General features: G+C 37.6%; 1 protein-coding gene across 2 annotated transcripts; it reads left to right on the top strand.

The window, feature by feature from the left end:
- The first annotated feature begins 569 nt into the window (after positions 1-569).
- On the top strand, positions 570-17617 carry LOC146449163 (uncharacterized). Of its 2 annotated transcripts, none has more exons than XM_085101950.1 (11): positions 570-684; positions 1062-1172; positions 5328-5441; positions 5782-5895; positions 6288-6401; positions 6958-7071; positions 8101-8175; positions 8756-8856; positions 14548-14600; positions 15129-15292; positions 16472-17617. In XM_085101950.1, the coding sequence occupies exons 4-11, from the start codon at positions 5838-5840 to the stop codon at positions 16732-16734; spliced, it is 942 nt and encodes a 313-aa protein (XP_084958076.1). In that variant the 5' UTR covers positions 570-684; positions 1062-1172; positions 5328-5441; positions 5782-5837; the 3' UTR covers positions 16735-17617. The 2 variants fall into 2 exon arrangements, with proteins under 2 accessions (XP_084958076.1, XP_084958077.1); XM_085101951.1 differs by having other exon boundaries at positions 15129-15283.
- Positions 17618-21323: the final 3706 nt, after the last annotated feature.

Here is a 21323-nt window from a genome sequence, read left to right on the forward strand (position 1 = left end):
CCCCAATGAGAGATGTAGAGTTTACTAATTCCAACTCCGTCCTTATCATGTATCTAACGACAAGAAAACGATATTGTGTTGTTTGCCTTTTTATCAAATGTTATTTAATATCTTTCACAAGAGTAACGGGGTGATGACAAACCTTATAATTCGACATCCTTTGAAACTTTGTTTTTATAATTGATCTCGGACAAATAATTGAATTTATCAAAAGCTTTCAAGTTGACACCTCATCATTCGAGTACTCTAATGCATTCTTTAGAAAACGAGACAAACAGTTATTGTTTCTAACTTGTGTTTGTAAATAAAAGTAGACAATTTGCGGGAGTGAGTTAGGGTAGCTCTCTCGAGAAAAAAAGCAAGACGCTCAAGTTTACTACTAGTCAGTCGAACGGCGACGGAACCCCTTTTGAGAAAATTATAATTAACGGCCAAATATTTGAAATGTGGCTTAACTGTTTTTCATTTTCCCCTCACTTTTGTTTTATGAAATCGGCGTCCCATTTTGTAGTTAAGACAGTTAGTTTTTTTATAGCTTCCGTTGAAGACATTATTTTTGTTTGGCTTCAGATATTGACTACTGCAGCAATGCCAGTTGCAAGAACGGTGCTTCGTGTGTGGACGGCATGAAAAATTACACATGTTCTTGCGTAGTTGGATATACAGGAGATCAGTGTGAAACAGGTATTTCTGGATTGAGCCAAAGACACTCTGACTGGTTCAGTCTAGATTGAATACCAGCGGGTCAGTTTTCTTTGATCGCGCTTCCTTTCTTACCGAACTGAAGGTGTTTTCATTTTAATTACCATAACTATTTACAGAATGTCGTTCTCTCTGTATTTCGCATCGTTGAGAACGCGTAATTTATTTCATTTGAAGCCACTCACTCATGTATTTTACGAAGGAGTTTTATTACCACATCCACGACTGTGTTTATAAACTGGGGAAAACTGGCTTAAATTGTGAAAAACGGAGAGTAAATTGTATTTTGAATAAAGGCGATGGAATATTTGTAGTTATAAGCATTTCATTCATTTCCTATTGTCTATGTTTTTTTTAAGACATCGACGACTGTGTTAATCACACGTGTATAAACGTGGATTGTGTGTAGATGGTGTCACAGTTTCTCGTGTAACTGTCCAACGGGATTTTCTGAGATCGCTGTCAGACTGGTAAGTGGTGCAATAAAAAGTTCTCCTACAGTTTGTTCGGAACAATGTAATTATTAACAGATCACATACCAGTAATAGCTGTAATAATAATACCAAAGCGCTTGCTGGTAGATTACTACACCAAAATTAGGTATATCTAAAACCAGATGTTAACCAATCAGAGTTTGTTACAAAGAGCAGAAATAATTGGTAAATTTCGACCTTCATTTCATCTACTTAAAATGATAAGCACAAAAGACCTTCTTAACTAATTAATTTAAAACGTACATTTTAATATAGTCTTTGAGATTTAACTGCTTTTTGTTGTTGGAGATTGTTTAATTTCGTTCATCGAAGGTTTGGAATTAACTTTAAGATCCAAAGCGGCATTTTGATCGAATTCATTATTAAAGATTTTCTTGAAAATAAATCGATATTGAGCCAAATAAAGTTTGCATTGATTTGTTTGAAATTTAGGTCTACCAAACACTAGAATATACGTGGAATTGTCCTTTTAGTAGCCATTTACCAATAAAAAGGCAATCAAGAAATAACCCAGAGTGTGACACACATTGATTTAAAAAAAAATTCAAGTGTTGTCGATTTCAATGCAGGTCATGTCACAGTGTGTGCTCATCCATTTAAAGCTGAAGTATTTCTTCAAGTTTTTTTTATACTAAAAACGTGTACAAATTTTTTAAAAAGCACTTTTCAAAAAAATTGAAAATTGCCAGTAGAAAACAGCGAGAAGAAAGATTACTTTTTACATAGGACTAAGTTTCCCACACAACGCAATTAGCATATTCAATGTTTACAATTTTTTTTACATAGCATTCAGAGATCAGGACTAAATAATTCATCAGGGTTTTAGGCATTTTTAAACGGATTAAAACCGTTTTTGCTTTTATATTTGTGTGCTTTTTGGTGAAGTGAATTTAGAATGGTGAATTTAGCGATTAAGAATGTTTTGATTTATAACAATTTGAATTTGATCAACAACCTCATTTGCATAATGCGGGTTTCACATTCGAAAAGCACCAAAAGTACGAAGTCGCTGTAGTCAAGGAAGCTAAAAAGTGCAACGTATTTTTATATTTCTATGCTTCCTAACATCTGTTTAGCAAAGTTCAGTTGGAATTTAGTCAGGGTCGGTCTGGACTTGTGAAATAAATGCCGGCAAAGACAGGGTACTTTCACCGGTTTTCAGAAAGCGTTCTAATGAGGATTAATAATATTAATTTTTGTGACCCTAGAAATTAAAACAAATCAAAATAAACATGCATTTCATACCTTTGAAGGAACACTTGACTTAGGAATTATAATGAGTTTTTGTGGCGTTTCGTGTTTTCGAGCAGCGAGCTCTTCAATTTTATGCAACTTCCTACTTTCGCCACGCTCAAATTTAGGTCCTCGAACGCTCTGACTGTTGTAGCCTGTAAAAAATATATTTTAACGTATTTCCGAAAACTAAAGTCATTTCATTTACTTATGACCCAAGATGATTTAGTGGCAAAGTTTGAGGGCAAACTTTTTTTCGACCCGAAACGCAGTGGACCGTTCTTAGGGAAAGTGCCACTTAACTCTTATGCTTGTCCAGGAACTCTTCCATCTTGTGACTTACTATATTTGACCCATTTTCAGTTCTTAATGTCTTTGGGATCCCGTGACAGGTGAAGTACTTCTCTAGGCACTTGATTATGCTACTGCTAGATGTGTTACGTATTTCATCCACCTCGATCCATCTGATGTTATAGTGAGGAGAGACAAGCAGATTCTCTCCTGTCGATAGTGCGCCAATTACATCTACCGCGAGTTCCCTCAAGGCTTGGTTGGCATGGTCGTTGTCTTCACAGGAGGTGTAGTAGTAACAGGAATCACAGCTTCACATCCAAGGCACTTCTTGCAATGTCTTTCCACCAAGGCATTTATGCTCGGCCACCATACTGTACTTCGCAGGCGAACCTTTGTTCTCACAATCCCTTGGTGCCCCCCTCGTGGGCCAACTCTAAAACCCTCTCACGCAAACTCAACAGGTACAATAATACGTATACCTCTCATTACCAGTCCTTCAACCACAGTAATATCGTCCCGCAACAACTTCCAGGTTGTTGAGGCTCGGCGCGGTAGATCAGTCCCCCAGTCCTCGAATACTTGCGGATCTCTGCGAGTGCGGAAGCTCTCTCTATCTCCCTTTTGTCAGCGCCCGTGGGGTTGCACTTATTGCTATCATCCTTACAAATTCATTCGTGTTTATGAGTCAAGTATATTTGTTAAGTGACTTAAACAGTCAGCATGTTCTGGCCTGAGGGTACTTGTCGCACAGTGTACTTGAACGGCATGAGACGCAACACTCATCTCTCAACACTGGAGGATGGTTTGGACTTCGGTCCATAGATGGCCTCCAAAGCTTTGCAGTCAGTAACAAGCTGAAATTACTCCTAGCCCTGACAAATACAAATTAAACCTCTCACATCTCCAAACAATTGCTAATGCCTCATTTTCCGTCTGACTGTATCGGCGCTCGACGTTACTTAAACTACGACTTGCAAATGCGACCGCTGTCTTCACTCCCTGCTGCCCTTGCACAAGTATAGCCCCAAATCCGTCTGGGCTCGCATTTTGAGCATCCTTGTTATAGAAAGCAATCATTGACGCCCTCCGCCAACTGCTTCTTTAAAGTCTCAAACGCTTCATTATTCTCCTTTCCCCACTGCCACCCATCTCCTTCCGCAATGGTTCTGCCGTCGTTGCAAAGTTTGGAAGAAATCTCGAGCTGAAACTGACGATTCCAAAGAAACTCCGCAGCTCTGCAACACTTGTGGGGGCCGGCTTTGTTTCACGCACCACTCTGACCTTTTCCTCGGTCGGTCACGCTTGCTTAAGGTTACTGATAGCTTTCACGGATGTCTTTACGGAAATCTTGCGTAAGCGCGCTTCTTTCGATAAAACCAGGAAAAACTATGTATCACGGTGAAGCTTATTAATTGAACATTGTAAAAATATCAATGTTTTTTTTTAATTTGATTGGTTAAATAATCGCTCAGAGGTTTGCAAATTCAAAATTAGTGACGTGTATGTTACTGAATTACCCACTCTCACGTAAAGGCGCACAAACAAACAAACTAGTTGTACTGCACAATATCAATGAGGAGATTACAGGCTAACAAAGTGTGCCGGGCTTTTTCTTTATTGCTATTGCTTTATGAGAAAACCCGTCCTAAAGATGGAGAATGGGAAATTTTCAAAGTCGCATCAGGAGTTACCATGTCACTGAAAAAGTATTTTAAATTTCATAAAAACCCGACACTCTTTGACGCATAAATATGTGAGGAACATTTTGGCCAAATTTCCTTGAAACTCTGGCAAATCTACATACCGTATAAATTCATTTGAAGTTCGGAATTCGCGTAAAATTAAAAAGTATGTTTTCGGCCTTGAAACGTTTTCAAAGTTTCCGCACGTCATTAAAATTCTTGTCAACCGGCTAATCAAACACAAAGAAGCATTCCTTGCTGAGTTCTATTACACAGCAATAATTTAAATTCGCGCGAAAGCATTCAGCGTTACTGCAATTGTAAATGAATATCGTAATGGGAAAAATTAAATCTGGTGTCTGGCATTTTGACCAAATTTACTTATTATCGATTTTCTCAAAAATAAATCGATATTGAACCAAGCAAAGTAAGCATTGATTTGTTTGACATCAAGGGCTACCAAACATAAGAATATAAGTGGAATTGCTTTTTAAGATGTTATCGCGAAACATTTGAGGGTTGGTAACATTCGCTCTGAATATTTTAAAAAACCTGTCAAAAGATGGTTACCGTGGTAACATGAAATTAAAAATACAATATCTTGTCAAATCATTTGATATACAGGACCACTTGCGCGAAAAAATGCCGAGACATTGCTTCTTGAGCCCGACTGAAAAAGATAACAGGGCAATCTTGTAAAACCTGAGACCTATTATTTATTATTGACTTTTTTTATATGATCCTCCTTGAGACACACTTTAATTATAAAAAGTCAGTATGGCTGTCTTTATTTGTGTTTGATTATGTCAGCTACAAGTCACTGAAAATGTGTCCCAGAAACTTAAAGAACACATGGTAGTGCTGTCTATATAAGTAAACCGCTGAGCAGTGTCATATTTTGCCATTGTTTTGTTTTGTTTAGATATTGACGAATGTGTGAGCCACAGTTGTCGCAACGGGGGATCCTGCATAGATGGAATAAACAACTACTCTTGTGCCTGTACAACAGGTTTTGCAGGATATCGTTGCGAAGTTGGTAAGATTGACTGTATCCTAGCAAAGTCTCAAAAATGACACAAATGTGATTTGAAGTATTAAATTGAAGCCAGTATTACTTAATGTAGCCTTGAGAGGATTAACCGGCTTTTGTCGATTTTGCCATGGCTTTAGGGTGTGATCTTATGTAAAAGCAACAGCACATAAATGTATAAAGTTGGTACATATATTTCTAACCAAAACTTTTCATTTAAGAGTCTTAGTTGGTAATAGCATCATCACATACTTTGTTTTAAGAAATCGGCGTCCCATTTTGTAGTAAAGACAGTAAGTTTCTTATAGCATCAGTTCTGAACCATTTATTTTTTGTTTGGCTTCAGATATCGACTACTGCATCAATTCCAGTTGCAAGAACGGTGCTTCGTGTGTGGACGGCATGAAAAATTACACATGTTCTTGCGTAGTTGGATATACAGGAGATCAGTGTGAAACAGGTATTTCTGGAATGAGCCAAAGACACTCTGTCCGAGATGACTTGTTCTAATTTAGATTAAATACCAGCGGGTCAGTCTTCTGGTGAAGGTGTTTTCATTTTAATTTATTACCATAACTATTGATTGAATGTCGTTCACTCTGTATTTCGTATCGTCCAATACTTACATTTCATTACGTTTGAAGCAACTCACTCATGTATTTTACGAAGGAGTTTAATTACCACATCCACGACGGTGCTAAGAAACTAAGAAAAACTTCCTTAAATAATGAAAAAATGGAGAGTAAAATGTATTTGGAATAAAGCGATGGAATATTTGTAGTTAAGCAATGTGATGGAATATTTGTTGTTATAAGCATTTCATTCATTTCCCTTTTTTTTATGTTTTTTTAGACATCGACGACTGTGTTAATCACACATGTATAAACGGTGGATTGTGTGTAGATGGTGTCAACAGTTTCTCGTGTAACTGTCCGGCGGGATTTTCTGGAGATCGCTGTCAGAGTGGCAAGTGCTGCAATAAATAGTTTTCCTATAACGTCTTGACATCTATTAGGGGCTAACTCGGAAACCTCGCGGTTCCTTTATCCTCCATGTTCCAATAAATAATTTCGCACTCTTCCATTTTTTTTTGTAATTAACTTTTTATGTATATAATAATTCCTCTATAATAAGTCAAAGGGTGGTTCAATGAAGAAAGCGGAAAGGAAAGGAATGATACATGTTCTAACGGTGGATTGTGTGTTAATGGTGTCAACGTCAATCTTGTAAATGCACGCCTTTCTTTACATTGGAACGCTGTTAATTGTTGTAGGTATTATATATGCTGTTGGTTTGTCTCATTTTGCGCTAAGCGTTTGAGTTTTGTTATAATCTTTGAGGAAATTGAGTTTTTTGGCTAATCATGACTTAAACAGAGAGTTGTTCTATAAAGTCACATTGACATAACATCTCATAAACGAAGACTAGAAGATACGATCCCATGTTCCGTCGTAGTTAGTTTTATTTAGTTCCATTGGATGCCATTTTTATAAAATTAACTTCTCTGACACTATCTTAACAGATATCGAAGACTGTATAAATCACGCATGCGCTAACGGTGGATCATGTGTTGATGGTATTAACGGTTACTCATGTAACTGTCTCGCTGGGTACACTGGAAAAAACTGCGAGACTCGTAAGTTAAATTTTCAAAACATTATATATATATATATATATATATATATATATATATATATATATATATATATATATATATATATATATATATATATATATATATTTTTTTTTTTTTTTACTTTTTTGTTTTATTTTATTTTATTTTTTTTTTATTTACCGGAGAAGGGGCGGGGGGGGGGGGGGGGGGGAGGGGAGTCATTACCCTCTACAACATACGAAAGCAGCACACTGTACTAACAAACAGTACATTGTAGCACCATAACCACCCCACAGTGTTCCAAAAAAAAAAAATAACACTAATCCACCGATAGTATGCTCTATTTCATTGTTACATTAGTCAGAAACAGTTTTCATCCAGCCTGATATATCATCCAGGTTTTATGATTGAGAGCTATTCTGCCACAAGTCCGCAAATACTTTTTACTTAACAAAAATAAAAAAAGTAGGAAACTTCACCAATGAAATCTAGTATCATCTACATTAAGTAAAACAGTTTGCAATTCAAGTTTCGTTTGTTCGTTCGATAAAGGGAGCCGGTATCTAAGAATCGATCCGAAGTCTTCCCAAAATATCTTTGGGTAAGTAAAAACCCTGAAAGTGGCCATGCTAACTCTTTTAATATCAAAGGAAACACCACTAAACTTTGTGAATTTTTTTAAAGTTTATTTCGTAAAATTTAACCTTTGATTGTTCATGTAACTTTCTGTTTCAATGGCAACAAAATTTCGATTTCTCTACCCTTTTATGAAAAAATTAAGTTTATTTTCGTAACTTTTTCATTTTTGAGGCACACAGTTAAAGACATAAGATAGATGTACAATAATCAGCACCATAAGAAATTAATACTTTCAAAGACTGCGAACAGACTGTTGTTTTCAGACAAAAGCATGTTCGCTTGTTTGCAAGACAGGTTGCTATATTCATCACAATGGACCGCTTAAAAGTCTCTTTTTACTTATTCTTTTTAAATATCATTTAACGCATACGTATGTTTTCTCACGTGATATGATAATTTGTTCACTCTAAGCTACAAGAGTCACACCAACGACGTCAACCACAGAAGCCCCTACAATTCCAACTTCTTCAAATGATGTTGCGCGAGGTAAGGTTCATTGTACATCATATAAAATTTGCCACTCTCTATTTTTGATTTGCTTTCCTTAGTGCGTTCACGTATTTTCGTTGGAGAGTCAAGTAAAGGTAAAAAAAAAAAAACTTTTTCGACAACGCTATGCTTTTTGTCAAGCGCAAACCACCTGGTTATCTTAGAATATAAGTCAATGCAAAATCGCTGGGATTTAAACATGATTTTGTGGCAAGCAATTGTGAGATTTACTGACGGACCATACGATGAGGAAACGATAGCCTGTGAACAGTCTCCCAAGTGGGGTATAGGGCGAAAAGAAAAATCGGGGGGCGGAACGGCGGCATCAAAGGAATGTTTTATAGGTCCCCCCCCCTTCCCCTTTCTTTATTCTCCCCTCTCCCTCCTCTCTCGGAGCTCGAGCTAGATTTTTGTCTTCGCCCTATACCCTACTTGGGAGCCTGGCAGGCTAGGAAACAAAATCAGTAAGGTAGGTACAGAAGATGAAAGGAAGGAACGAAAAACTAAAGTATCAAACGTTTCAATGATCTATTGTATTCACTTCTTCTTATCTATTGTAATTTGGCAACACCAACAGAGCATTCCTTTGAGATGAGTGTCAAGGAAGAGTGGAAACAGGAATACGCCGACAAAACCAGCAAAGCCTTTAAGAATTTGACAGCAATTCTGAGAAATGAAGTATGTTTCACAAATATTATTTTCATGAGCGTATTTAGGTGATCTGATTTGTACATGCCGCGTTTCCCTGAAGTTACAAAGTTGTACCTTTTTTTCCTTTCTTGTCCTTTGAGTATCTTGTTATACTTTAAGTAGCCAAAGTTTTAAAAGTAATGACTGAAAATTTATAACATCATTTGACATTATCCGCTCTTTGTTGTTTGCATTTGGATTACTAAATCAGTGTTTTGAGTAGTATTCGCTTTGCGAGAGACAAAAAAAGGCCTTTAAGGACAGTCTTGATTATACACCAATCCAACATCCGATGCGAAGCAGAGGTGCACGCCGCTTAAGCAACGTGTTCGTTTGGCGAGCTGTGAATTCTACAATTTACAGTCTACGCTCACAGTCATTTCAAAATGAATGTTACTGCTATTACAAATGTAATACACTTTCTTGCAATTTCTTCGTCCAAACCGTTATTTTACGATTTTTCTTGTCGATGTCAGCATCCACTAACCTTGTATATTTGCTCCCCGCAGGGGTTGGCCCATGGGCCCAGAGACCAAAACCTCGAGGATTGCCTTTCGTGTAGTCCCCGCTTATTGACCAATTACAGTTAATTGTAGTATACTTTAAGTTAAAATATACAAGTCTTATACCAGAAACAATTTCGATGTTGCCTAAACAGGGTGCACACAGGAAACAAAATGAGCACTCTCGGGTGCTAATAATGCACATAGTGGGAATCTGAGCTATAAGACTGCATATTATTTCCCGGTTTTGAAGTGGGGATCAATTATCGTTTGTCATTTTACACCCCTGAAACGTCGAGAGAAATTGCCCAATACAGGGAGTTTCAGAAGAGAAATCATCCTTCGAGGACGCCAAAAGGTCCACTGGATGGGGTTTATGACAGCAAAGCGAGGAGGGATTTGCCTTCGTGAGATATATCATCCGAATACCAGACTTTTCTCGGAAATGCTGGAGCACTTCTTCGAAAAAGTAAAAGCTTGACTGAGGATTTGCACGAATTTTCCGTATTGAAGAAGATTGTGGTTCTCCGTTTTTCTTACAGCTCTCCAAACAACTTTTCTAACAGGTTTTCACTGTAACAGCGAAATGTTTTAAAAACCTCACATTTCGGGTAAGTTAATACACCTTATAAAGACTTCACATCGAGTAGAATTGTCAGTTTTCGCGGGCTCCATTCGCTAGTATGGAGTAACTTTCCACGTGGCCAATATGGAACGTGTCAGGTTTTCAAAAGTGAACATGGGCTTGTGTAAACAAACGTATCAAGAAAAGCGGATCAACTTTGATAACAATAGGCTTTGTTATACAACCTAAAATTGACCCTATATGGCCTTTAGGAACAATGGCGGGAACAATGGCGGCAACAGCTTCTAAATACTCGCGCGATTTTTCAAAATTTTCCGATTACCATACGAGCGGGAAATTTGAACGATCGGAAGACAAATTCTCCCCGGGGGAGGTGATACTGGTATAATTATTTCGGTGCAAATAGTTACTGTGGGATGGCTGGTAGGGCGAGGGTTGTACTCAAAAGTAAAAGCTGCCGCGTAGGCTACAAGTGTGACATTGCCAGTGTTTGCTGGCAAAAAAAACAGTTCAACCGCTTTATCTAGAGGCGCACTACGCGTGGTAAGTGCACTGGAGGTGAAAGAATGCATTTGTTCAGTGATTAATGCCTGGAAGCGCTGCGAGACTCATTCCTCTTCCCCAGTACGAACATTGTCCGGCGAAAAAACATTCGGAAGCGGACAGTGTCCCACGAAAATTGGAGGCGCTATGTTATTGGGGGCGCTAATATTTTTGCTTTACGCTCAGCGGGTTTTTCAATCATCACTTCGCCGCTCTAGTTCATTCAAATGTCGCGCTACATAAATCAGATTTAGTACCGAGTTTAGTGTGCAGAAAAAAAAATAATATTAGTGACTTTGCAATAGCTACTGATAAATCCAATTGTGAAATCATTTGCTCAATGCCCCTCAAGAGATTTTAGTTTTACTCAAGCGTCGCACGCGTTCTGCGAAAACTTTTTGCCCCTCTTTCTGTGCATATTCATTCACGAGGGCTCGTAAATAATTTTAAATACATATAAATGAATAGATTGACCTGACGTTAAGAAACCCAAATCTTCTATTGCGATTAAATTTTAACACTAGTGTGATGACGTGAGAAAACTTATGCATATTTTTTTAGTGTTGGCTCGAGCAACGGTGAGTTTTAAGAGCGACTATCCCTACTGAAGAACCTCATGTTCAATTTTCATCTAATAAAATAGATTTCGCTGGAAACTCTTCCATTAACTTCTCTTGTCAATTAGGTAACAAATATGAAATACGAACAGAGAAATTTAATTTTCTTAAACTTTCGTGGTACGAACTTTTCGCACCACGGGCTGTACTCTAAACCTACTGGCAAGATCGTGAATTTTGCAACACTTGCAGCTGTTAGTTCTGGAGAACACAGACCATTCAAAACATCCTAATCTGCTAGTTATAAACGATGACCCTCCACGTTTATAATGTGATGAATTGGAATCATAACCTTTAATTAAACTGTAATAAATCTTAGGGACAACGTTTATCTACTTTCAGTATTTCTCGCAACATGCGATTTGTCCCAAGTTCAAAGGAATAAATTGCAAAAGTGGCTCGTATTCACAGGCTCTTCTTCGTATCAGTATAAAGTTCCATCCATCGTCTATGAAAATCTCTTAACATGTTTGGCATTAATCCAGTTTCTGTTCCACAACTGAGAGGTAAAAGTTGTGAAATTCGACTAACACGGCCATATTTCCATCGAACCTGTCATCAACAAATGTAAGCAACAAACCAAGAAATGAGGAAGACGTCGCTTTGAAATTTCTCCACGAAGCAAGATTAAACATTTAAATTACCAATTTGATTGTAATAAAAACGCTGGAAGAGTTTCATTAAAGCTATCATGCAACGAGATAAGTCCATCGCATTGAAGCGAATTCACTGCCCACCATCATGTTGTATTTTTGTTTATTTTGAGCCAATAAACGAACTGGTCAGCGGCTAAAAAAGGTGAATAGTGAATTTGCTCCAATGTGATGGACTTACGTCGTTACATGGCAGCTTTAATGAAACTAATTGAGTGGGAATTAGACTAGTCGCGTATTGTGCATGGCAAATGGGCATATTAGGTCACGCTAGGGCAAATTATGACTCGGATTAACCACCTCTTGGAGAAAACCATAAGAAAATTAATTTTAGAAAAGAAGGCTTTAGCGATTTTTTGGTTGCAACTTATTAATTTTTACTATATTCTTCCTCGCCCGACGGAAAGCACGCAGGAATTATAACGAAGAGTTATAGACAACAATAAATGACAAATACATTCCATTTTGGTAAATCTTTAAGAGTTTGCTGCATAAATGAGAGAGGTCAGAAACAGCCGGAAATAAAATTTAAACCCAGAAAGGGAGCTAATAAGACACAGGCCGCCAAGGAGACAAAGGACTGCAAGTCGTAAAATGTCATAAATTTCCAGTCAGTACTAGAGTTTTGGCTCTCTGTTGTTATAGTTTTGTCACTAAATTGACTCGCATAATTATTGGTAGTTAAATTATCTAAAATGGAGTTAATGGGCCCTCGAGTTAATGTCTAAGCCAGTGTCTGGCTGTACCTGTCACTATAAGAAGCATTGTGCCATAGTCTAGAGGTCAACAGCTTGTCTAATGTGAAGTAATTCTACTTGTATTTTCGAATGACATGTCAAAGTCCTCCATGATTTTGCACCCATGCCTTTCTATGACTTTACCATGGCATTTTGTATTTTAATTTTGATATTTACTCTCTCTCGCCACTTAGTTCGTAATAATAATAACAAAAAAATAATAAAAATAATGATGACAGGGAAGTGCACCCTCTCCAAGATCGTACCATCGTACCTTCTGACCTATTGTCCTCCCAGAAGGACACCCCTCTTCTTTTCCATCACTACAGTCCAACATATGTCTCAGAGACAGCGCTATTCCAGGGGATAGGCTCTTCCTTCCCTGCCACCCAAGTTTTGCCAAAACAATCAGTGGTTTTATTCTTCTTTGTTTGCCCCAGCAAAGAGGGTTCTGAGCTTCTGTGCCATGTCTCCTTTAGCACGTAGACAAGCATATGCACCAAAAAGTTTAGGCGCGCTTTAGCTTGGCTAAGTCTTCTACGGCACAAACTTAATAATTATGGGTAGTGAGTGAAAAGTTCTCATTAATTTCGTGTAAGTCTTAGCCGTGATAATAATAATAATAATAATAATAATAATAATAATAATAATAATAATAATAATAATAATAATAATAATAATAATAATAATAATAATAATAATAATAAATGTTATTATTATTTGGCTGGTTCCGCGAGCGGGTAAGATGAGTTAAATCCTGCGCTGTGATTGGCTACCCGAGCGGGCAAGATGGAGCTATCTTGCCCGCTCGGGATTGCCCGTTGCCCGTCCGCTTAGCTTGGCATCGAAAGTTTTATCCCGAGCAACAGTGCAAGCTTTTCGTCGGTTTTCTTGTTGTTGTGGGTGAAAACGCTCACTAAAAAGTTCGGTAAACTCTCAACATTTACCTAAAGGAAAGGAAAGAGAATGGAATCGTCCTGGTGTGGAGAAAGTTTTGTTTCAGCTAAAATGAATGCGAGTTGAATCGGTGAGCTGCTCCTGTTATGTGTGGTATTTATAGAGTTGATTTTGTAAAACTTATTGTCTCAAATTGATTAGTTCTCTCGGTTTGCAATGACTGTATTTAAATTATAGCGTAGTGAAAGTTGCGTTAAGTGTTTAGAGCAGTTCAGAGAAGTGTTTTTTCTCAAGTTTGCCGAAGAAGCTAACGTTTTTAATTTAGCCGCGTCTTGCTTGTTGTAAACAACAAAATCTTATCAAAGTTTCGCCCAGTTTTCTGACTTACCCGCTCTTTTTTTCGGCTTATGTTTACATCTTTTTTCAAAATCTATTGTTTCATTCAATAATTAATGATTGGAAGCCGAAAACGGTGTAAAAATGTCTTTTATTTACGCCATCGCGCGATCGGCTGAAAATGGCGAGTTTGCCGGATTCTATTCAAATCTTCCCGCTCTTGCAAAAATCTAAATTTTTCGTTCTCAATAATTATTTACTCCCTTTAAGCCATTATAAAGTTAGAGCCTTAAGATAATCCAGGATTCCTTGTTTTCCACGATTACATGCTAATCCAAAAATGCACTGAAAATAATAAACTCTTGCACCGGCCGGCTATGAAGAATTTCTTTCCGAGCAGAGCAGTTTCATGTCCTGTTTTGTTTTTCTGTTTTAGTTTTAACTTGAAAGTAAAGCCATATAATAAATCCTTTATTGACCAAGCTTGTTCGGTCAAGATGGCTGGATATTGGCCTCGTTCCTTTTTTTGCGTTTTTATGGACCTCGACTTCGTCTCGGTCCGTAAAAACGCAAAAAAAGAACTTGGCCAATATCCAGCCATCTTGACCGAACAAGCTTGGTCAATAACGCATATTTATTATTCTTGGCTTTCTTTGTGCCTATTGTCTGTGTTATGTTCGCAAGGCATTGTGGTAAAATGTACAGCCGCCATCTTTTTCGTATGGTAGATTAGAAAAAGGGCACCAACGACAGTCTATAGCTTGTTACTAGTATATCTATTTTTGTTTTTCTGGTTAATTCTTTCAGATTGAACGGACATACGCTGGAAATCTAAAAGAAGTGGTCATTTTATCTTTGAGGTACTGTATAATCTACCCAAATCGTTTCTTTAGGACAACTCGTTTTAAACAAACAAAAATGGTACTGAAGCTTCACGTGTTCTCAGTCAGCCATGGAAAACAACTTTTACTTTTTCTGTCCATTGGCTTCCATTATGGATGCAACAATGCCAGAATAAGCCAAATTAAAAATATATATATATATATATATATATATATATATATATATATATATATATATATATATATATATATATAAATAAACAAGTAAATAAAAATAATTTGTGGTCTTTGTTTACGTTCCATATTTATTTTTAAGAGTAACCCGGGATTGCAGATTAATAGTGAAAGTTTCAGTTGGGATGTTTCGTCGATATCATAGCCCTGTCGTACATTTACCGAAACAAAACGTTGTGACTTTAAGTTCCAAGTGCATAAAACCGAATATTCGTTTCCAAGATCCCAGGGAAACAGCTTCACAGTTTCGTCACAAACTAAAATACTTTATCCATTTTCCGCATAACTCCGTGTGATCTTCCTATCTGGTAGGAAAGGCAGTGTAGTAGTAAAGTTCAAGCTGATCTTTGAAACTGATGTTAATGAGCAAGAAGCAAAAGCACCACTTCAGAAGGCGATTGAGGACGGTGAGCTTGGAAGTTTGAAGGTTGATCCAGCTTCCCTGAAGGCAACAGATAACGAGCCTGGTAATAATAGTACATGTGGATTTTAACTTACCAACTACACTAATGTTATAAAAAGGAGATATCACAGTTCTTGTTTCTTTTGGGCCTCTGGGGCCAGGTGGATTCTGTTCTTTACGATCTGAGCTTGCAACTATTTGCAATATGGAGATGAAACTTGGAGAGTCAGGATCGAGTGCTTTTAAAGATGTTCCCTCTGGGGACTAGAACTGAAGCTACTGCCCTTACATGACGAAGGAATAACGTCCAGATTTCTTAATGACGACCATCTTGAATTTCCTCGCCCGAAACTTCAGAACACCACCGAAAGTGATAAGAAAAGCGACAAAAATGAATAAAATAGCATAAAAAAAAATCTAGAAACATGAAAGTGAACAGTAGCAGGTTATTAGGGTTTTTCAGTTAAAGTAAAAGTTGGGCAGCGTTTGCTTGCAAATTAAAAACACTATGAGAATTGGTTGTACTTGTCAACAACTTTTTTTTTTTTAAATTACTTCTTAAATTCTAAGACAACTGTGACACGAGATAGCGTATGAAAGGCACACTTGCAAGCTTTAATGTCAGTTTAAATTCCTTTTACAAAAACCAAGAGAACAAAAGGGGCGAAAAGGGAGACCTCAGTATAGCCATTGGGATATGTGAATTTCACTTAAGTTATTTTTAGACGTCATGAAAACGAAAGTCTGTTTCCCGAAACGTTGGCAAACGTATCTAGACGCCTTTAAATGCCACTTAAGAACGCTTTAAACATTCAACAGCCACCACTACACAATGCAACGTTGACACCCTCCCACGACTTCCCACGACGTAACACTGATCGTTTTGCGGACGTCTCAGGAAACTCACTTCCGTTTAGACGATGTCCCTAGCCCCTAGTTTTCCTTACTGTCCCCTTATTTTCTGCTGATAAAGCAAAGACAGCTATTTTACCACATAATATTTCCTCCATAGCACTCGGAAAACAAAACGGCAAGAACCATTTGATCCAATAGTGGCTCATCGAGGAGGAATTGGGGTCACTACTAACTGCATCTGGTTTCCCCAGTGTGCTAGCTGTTGGCAACTCCATGTAATTTGGACTTTGCTCAGGTCCCCCCCCCCCCCCCCCCCATCGTAATCACGTTTACTAGAGAAAAGAAAATGGACCGAACACTTAGCTTATCAGTCTTCTATATTTCCCTTTCTCATTAGGTTTTGAAAGCGGAGGAGAGGCAAAGATCCCATTCCCAGTCGTCATTGGTGCTTCCTGTGGCGGAGCATTTTTTCTTTGTTTGTTTACCGTTTGTGCTGTTCACCATTACAAACGGCGTGGTCGAAGGTTTGTTTTAGGAGATAAACCTGCAAAGGCTGTGTTACCAATCCCTGAGAGGTATGAGTTGGAAGACACCAGGCCAAAAGAAGATATTATTCACTGTGAAGAAATTGGCATCTGGAATAAAGCGCTGATGGAGTGAGACACGGACATGATTTTTTTTCTACTTTGCGCAGTTGTAGTTTTTTAAGGCGGATAATAGCTGAAACCAAAACTTATATTTTTATAGTAGAAAATAGTTTTTCTTATGGAAAAATAATCTCTAAACAGGAACATCTACATTTATCCTTTATGTTTTATTTAATTTTATTTCCAGTCGGCCTGTTAAATCGTTTCTCTGGTTCTTCATCTTTGTTGTAGCTGTTATTTTGTTTCAGCTGTTTTGTTGTTTTTAGATTGTTTTGTTTTACTTTTTTATTGATCTTTCCTACTCCCCGCATAAATTAACAGAAAACGTTAATGATTTTTGTGTCGTGTTCCTGTTTAGGTTTATAGTCTTTCTAGACATATCTTTGCTTGGCGTTTGTAATAGCGAGTCATGTATCTGATGTTTTCAGTGAAGCACCCGATCAAGTATCGCTCTAAAATTTTTGTAGCACTTTTAGTTCGGATGAAATGAGTTTAAAAAGAGCTTTGGAATTACAGTAGACGTAATCTTTATAAAGGGGAAAGGTTTCACGTGCGATCACGTTTGTGATCCAAGATAGCAATAGTTTGCAGGTCGCCTTATAATCATTTGATAATCAATCATAAATAATTTAATTTGGTAATTTTGATAAACTTTGATATATTAGCAATTTGCACAGTTGTGATTAAGTGAAATGAATCTTATTATTAATATTACCGACAGTTGAAAGCTATTTTAGACGAGCTCGTGTCGGTCGTAAATATCTTCAGTGTCACTGAGACTGTTGAATATTGTCCAGATTGTCAATCACTATGTTATCATATTATCTACTACACTAGTTAACTATCCGCCTTATGTAGATTGCTATTTTTGCTGAGTAAAGGAAATTTAAAATGCATACAGTTTCTTATCTTCTTTGTTTGTTTAACACTATTGAAATAAAACTTGGAAAGCTGGGAAATAGTTTGTCTAAAGATGTCCCTTGTGAGGTCTGTAACAGGAAGTGTGACGTTATATTGCGTGGGAATTGTGTCACATTTTTTACTTTTGTCACCTGACCTTGTAGTGGATCCGAAGGTCCCTAGTTACGTTTTTTCTGTCTTAACACTAAGAAAAATTGTTATGACAAACTTATCTAAATTAAAGGATACCTAAATGCCGATAACAGTTTAAGTTTTCGGGATTCCGGTTTTCCGAGAAGTTGAATTCGGGCTGTTTTTCCCTTTCATTTCCCTTTATTTTATTTTTTCTTCGGGTGCTTTGAGTACAATTTTAGAGGTGCTTCGCATTGGCGAGTTAGAGTGCTTTATTTTGAAATTGGAAAGCTTGGGTTTATTACCGTGAGGTTGAGGAAAGAGTCTACAGCAGAGACCGCCATCTTTTGGGGGGTTTGGTGGGTCCTGCTTTTCAAGTGCCTTGTTTGCGATACCACCACCACTTATAAATCATTTGCAAGGATCAACCTTATTTGGATCGGCCCAATAATTTAAATCAATCGATTTTTTTGCCGAAGAACTTAATTAAAAAAATCTAGGCCAATGTCAGACAAAAATAGCCATACCCTATTTCATACCGGAAAAAAAAGAAAAAAACAAAACAAAATCCACACGCTTTGACCAATTCGCAGATACCGATACACCTAGAGACCGAATGGCTCATCGTTTCCTTTAAGGTTACCGTGTACCTTCAGGGGTGGGTTCAGTTAAACGGAAATAGCGCCTCTCAATTACATCACAGATACCCAAATTAAAGCTTATAGAACTGGGTATTCAAATATTTCATTGCTAAACCAGGAAAATAAATTCCCAGGTTTTCCGTAAAGTCGGAACTTGAAGGTCCAGGTCATCGTTCAAGAGTTCCAACTCAAATCGATTTTTATATTTTGGAAGTTTGTTTTTTTTCTTCAGGTCAGGATCCCAAAAGCTTAAAAAACGTGTCGGGGTTTTCCTTAATTCGATTTTGTTCAAAAGTTACAAAACATTTTCAAAACTACGAGAAAACCATGCGGAGTGAACGCACGAAAATGGCTTTCAAGGAAAGAATTTCTAGAATTATCGAATTCCCCGACACGATTTTGTTGGTATATATTTTTTTAGCATCTGGCCAAATCGTTGTTGAGTTGTAACTCTTGGAAAGTGTCCCCTGCAAGCGAAACTTAAAATTTGAGAAAACAGCTTGAAAAAAATTCTGGCTACACAAACAAGTACCGCCCCCGAACGCCTTTATGGAAATTAGCCAATCATTTTGCAAGCTACTTTTTCTTCCAGTCACCTCCTGTGAAAATTTTCTCGCAGTTTTGAACGTACTCGCGTTCCAGAGTAATCAACTCCTTCACCATTTTGCTGGATATCTGCGGTGTTTGTTGTACGCGCACGTCGATTTTGTATATCTGCAATGATTATGGGAAAAAACAAAATGGGGACTGAAGCCGACCTCATCAAGCAATGTTGGGCCGAAGCAGAAGCGGCTGAGAAGGGTAAAATTATTAGCACAAAGCGCTACAGAATTATCGGGGAACCACCATAACCGCATGTATTGTCTCAGTCAAAACAAAATTCTTGCTGCTATTCAGTCGAAAAGCCGGCGAATAAATCTATTCGATCGAAACATTGTTGAGAATAGAGAAGTTTCAAAATTGCTTATCGAAAGTTCGGGTGAAAATTCGCTCTTGAATAAACGTCACAAATTGTTAATGCTGCAAATAGGAAACAAGTATCCGTTTGACGCTTGAAAGAAAACTTTTAACCGTTTAAAAGAGCTGACTCCGTTTAACGCTTTGCAAATTACCGTAATACAGTAAGTCTCTGTGAAAACGCTACAAGCAAAAGCAGTGGATTTCCCTTTAGACTTGTAAGTTTTACGCACCCGAACACAAGTGATCTGCTAACGTTCAGCCGCAAATAAAAAAGAGGAAGCTCGTGATTCAAGCGCGATTCACGGACTCGCGAATTGAAACATTAACAAGCGCGTCTCCAAATATTTGCTTCCCTGCAAGATTTTAAGACTTTTACCTACTTTAAAGTGTAACTTAAAGCTTTTGTCTTCTTTTATGTCAGTGTCGTACTCGAACAAACGCAAGTTCTTCCACTAAATACAGGATATTCGAAGTGCGAGAACGTGAGGGATTCAAGACTATAGAAAGACCGTTCGCGCAAATATCGCAACGGGTGGTTACACCGGCAGCAATATGCTGTTAATCAAAGTAAAATTTAACTTCCGGTGGAAATCGCTTACGTCCCAATTTCTCGGCAAATACTCACTCTTTTTCGAGAATTCTTCTTTTATTTGTAAGAACTTCTGGTAAGTTTATTTTTATCTAAAAAAATGAAAATCCAAAAATTTTCCCTCTGAAGGTACACGGTAACTTTAACCTAAAAACTCTTGGCACCACCTTCTGGAAAATCAGCTCAGAAATATAGTTACAGTAAAGAAACCCTTTGCAGGAAAGAGGACCCCTACAAGCTGCAGTTAGTAGTACAAATTACTTGGATTTGAATGTACCTTTTATTTTTATTAAGCGTGGTAGAGGTAGAGGTCGAGGTTGACTGAGGTGGTGGTAGATTTGTTCCACCTCCAGCACAAGCCTATGGCGATCCAGATACTGAAAATCAGCCACTCCCATTTACTCCTCGCCGTGATTCAGTTTTACAGCTAGATGAGCTTGTCCTGAAGGGTGATATGAATAAGCAGTGAAGCAAAGGTCTCTGTGCAATCATCGGATTATCCTCTGTCTTGTAAGCCAATTCAATGCACGGATCAAATGATTTTGTTTCGAGAATCGGCTCTGAGGGGCAAAGGTTCGTTCATCCAGGGATGGGAAACGAGTGTTGTTTAAATAAATCGTATGGTATGCCAGTAACTCTACTGCCTCAACGATTAACATTCTCTCCAGTCCCCAACCGATGCAGCACCACAGTTTCTTTAGATAGTAACCCCCTTCTAAAACTATTCAGTTACCAGGTAAGGACTCGCCAATTGACAAAATATAGTGTCTTACCACCATACCTCGTGTGATGTGCATCAGGAAACAACCGGACAAAAGTTGATGATAGTGATGAAGCTCTCCTACACTGTTTAAATGGCCGATGTAGTTCCGGTAAATGAAGGATAACAAAAAACAACCTTCTAGTTTAATAGCCAATCTTCAGCCAACAATGATCATCAATTATCAGTATTGCAGTATGATTGTTAACAATTTACAAGTCAGCCGTCATTTTTTAGAAGACGATTGCTTTGGATGTCATATGACAACACGTAACGTTGTCCCAGACTCTAAATAAAATTAAGTTTCTATTAGATTGTACATTTTTTATCATCATAGACCTTTGTGATTAAATTAATTATAGATTTTCTTTTTTGTACATTACACACGTAATTCCGTCCTCGGACTGCGAGGTGTTCTTTTCAATAAACGATCTCTCTCTCTCTCTCTCTCTCTCTCTCTCTCTCTCTCTCTCTCTCTCTCTCTCTCTCTCTCTCTCTCTCTCTCTCTCTCTCTCTCTCTCTAAATCTTAATCTTAATCTAAATCTAAATAAATAAATAAATAAATAGATAAATAAATAAATAAATAAATAAATAAATAAAATGAAAAGTCCTCTTTGCT

The sequence above is a fragment of the Pavona decussata genome, unplaced genomic scaffold, assembly GCF_977016875.1.
Source record: "Pavona decussata unplaced genomic scaffold, jaPavDecu1.1 SCAFFOLD_614, whole genome shotgun sequence".
NCBI lineage: Eukaryota > Metazoa > Cnidaria > Anthozoa > Scleractinia > Agariciidae > Pavona > Pavona decussata.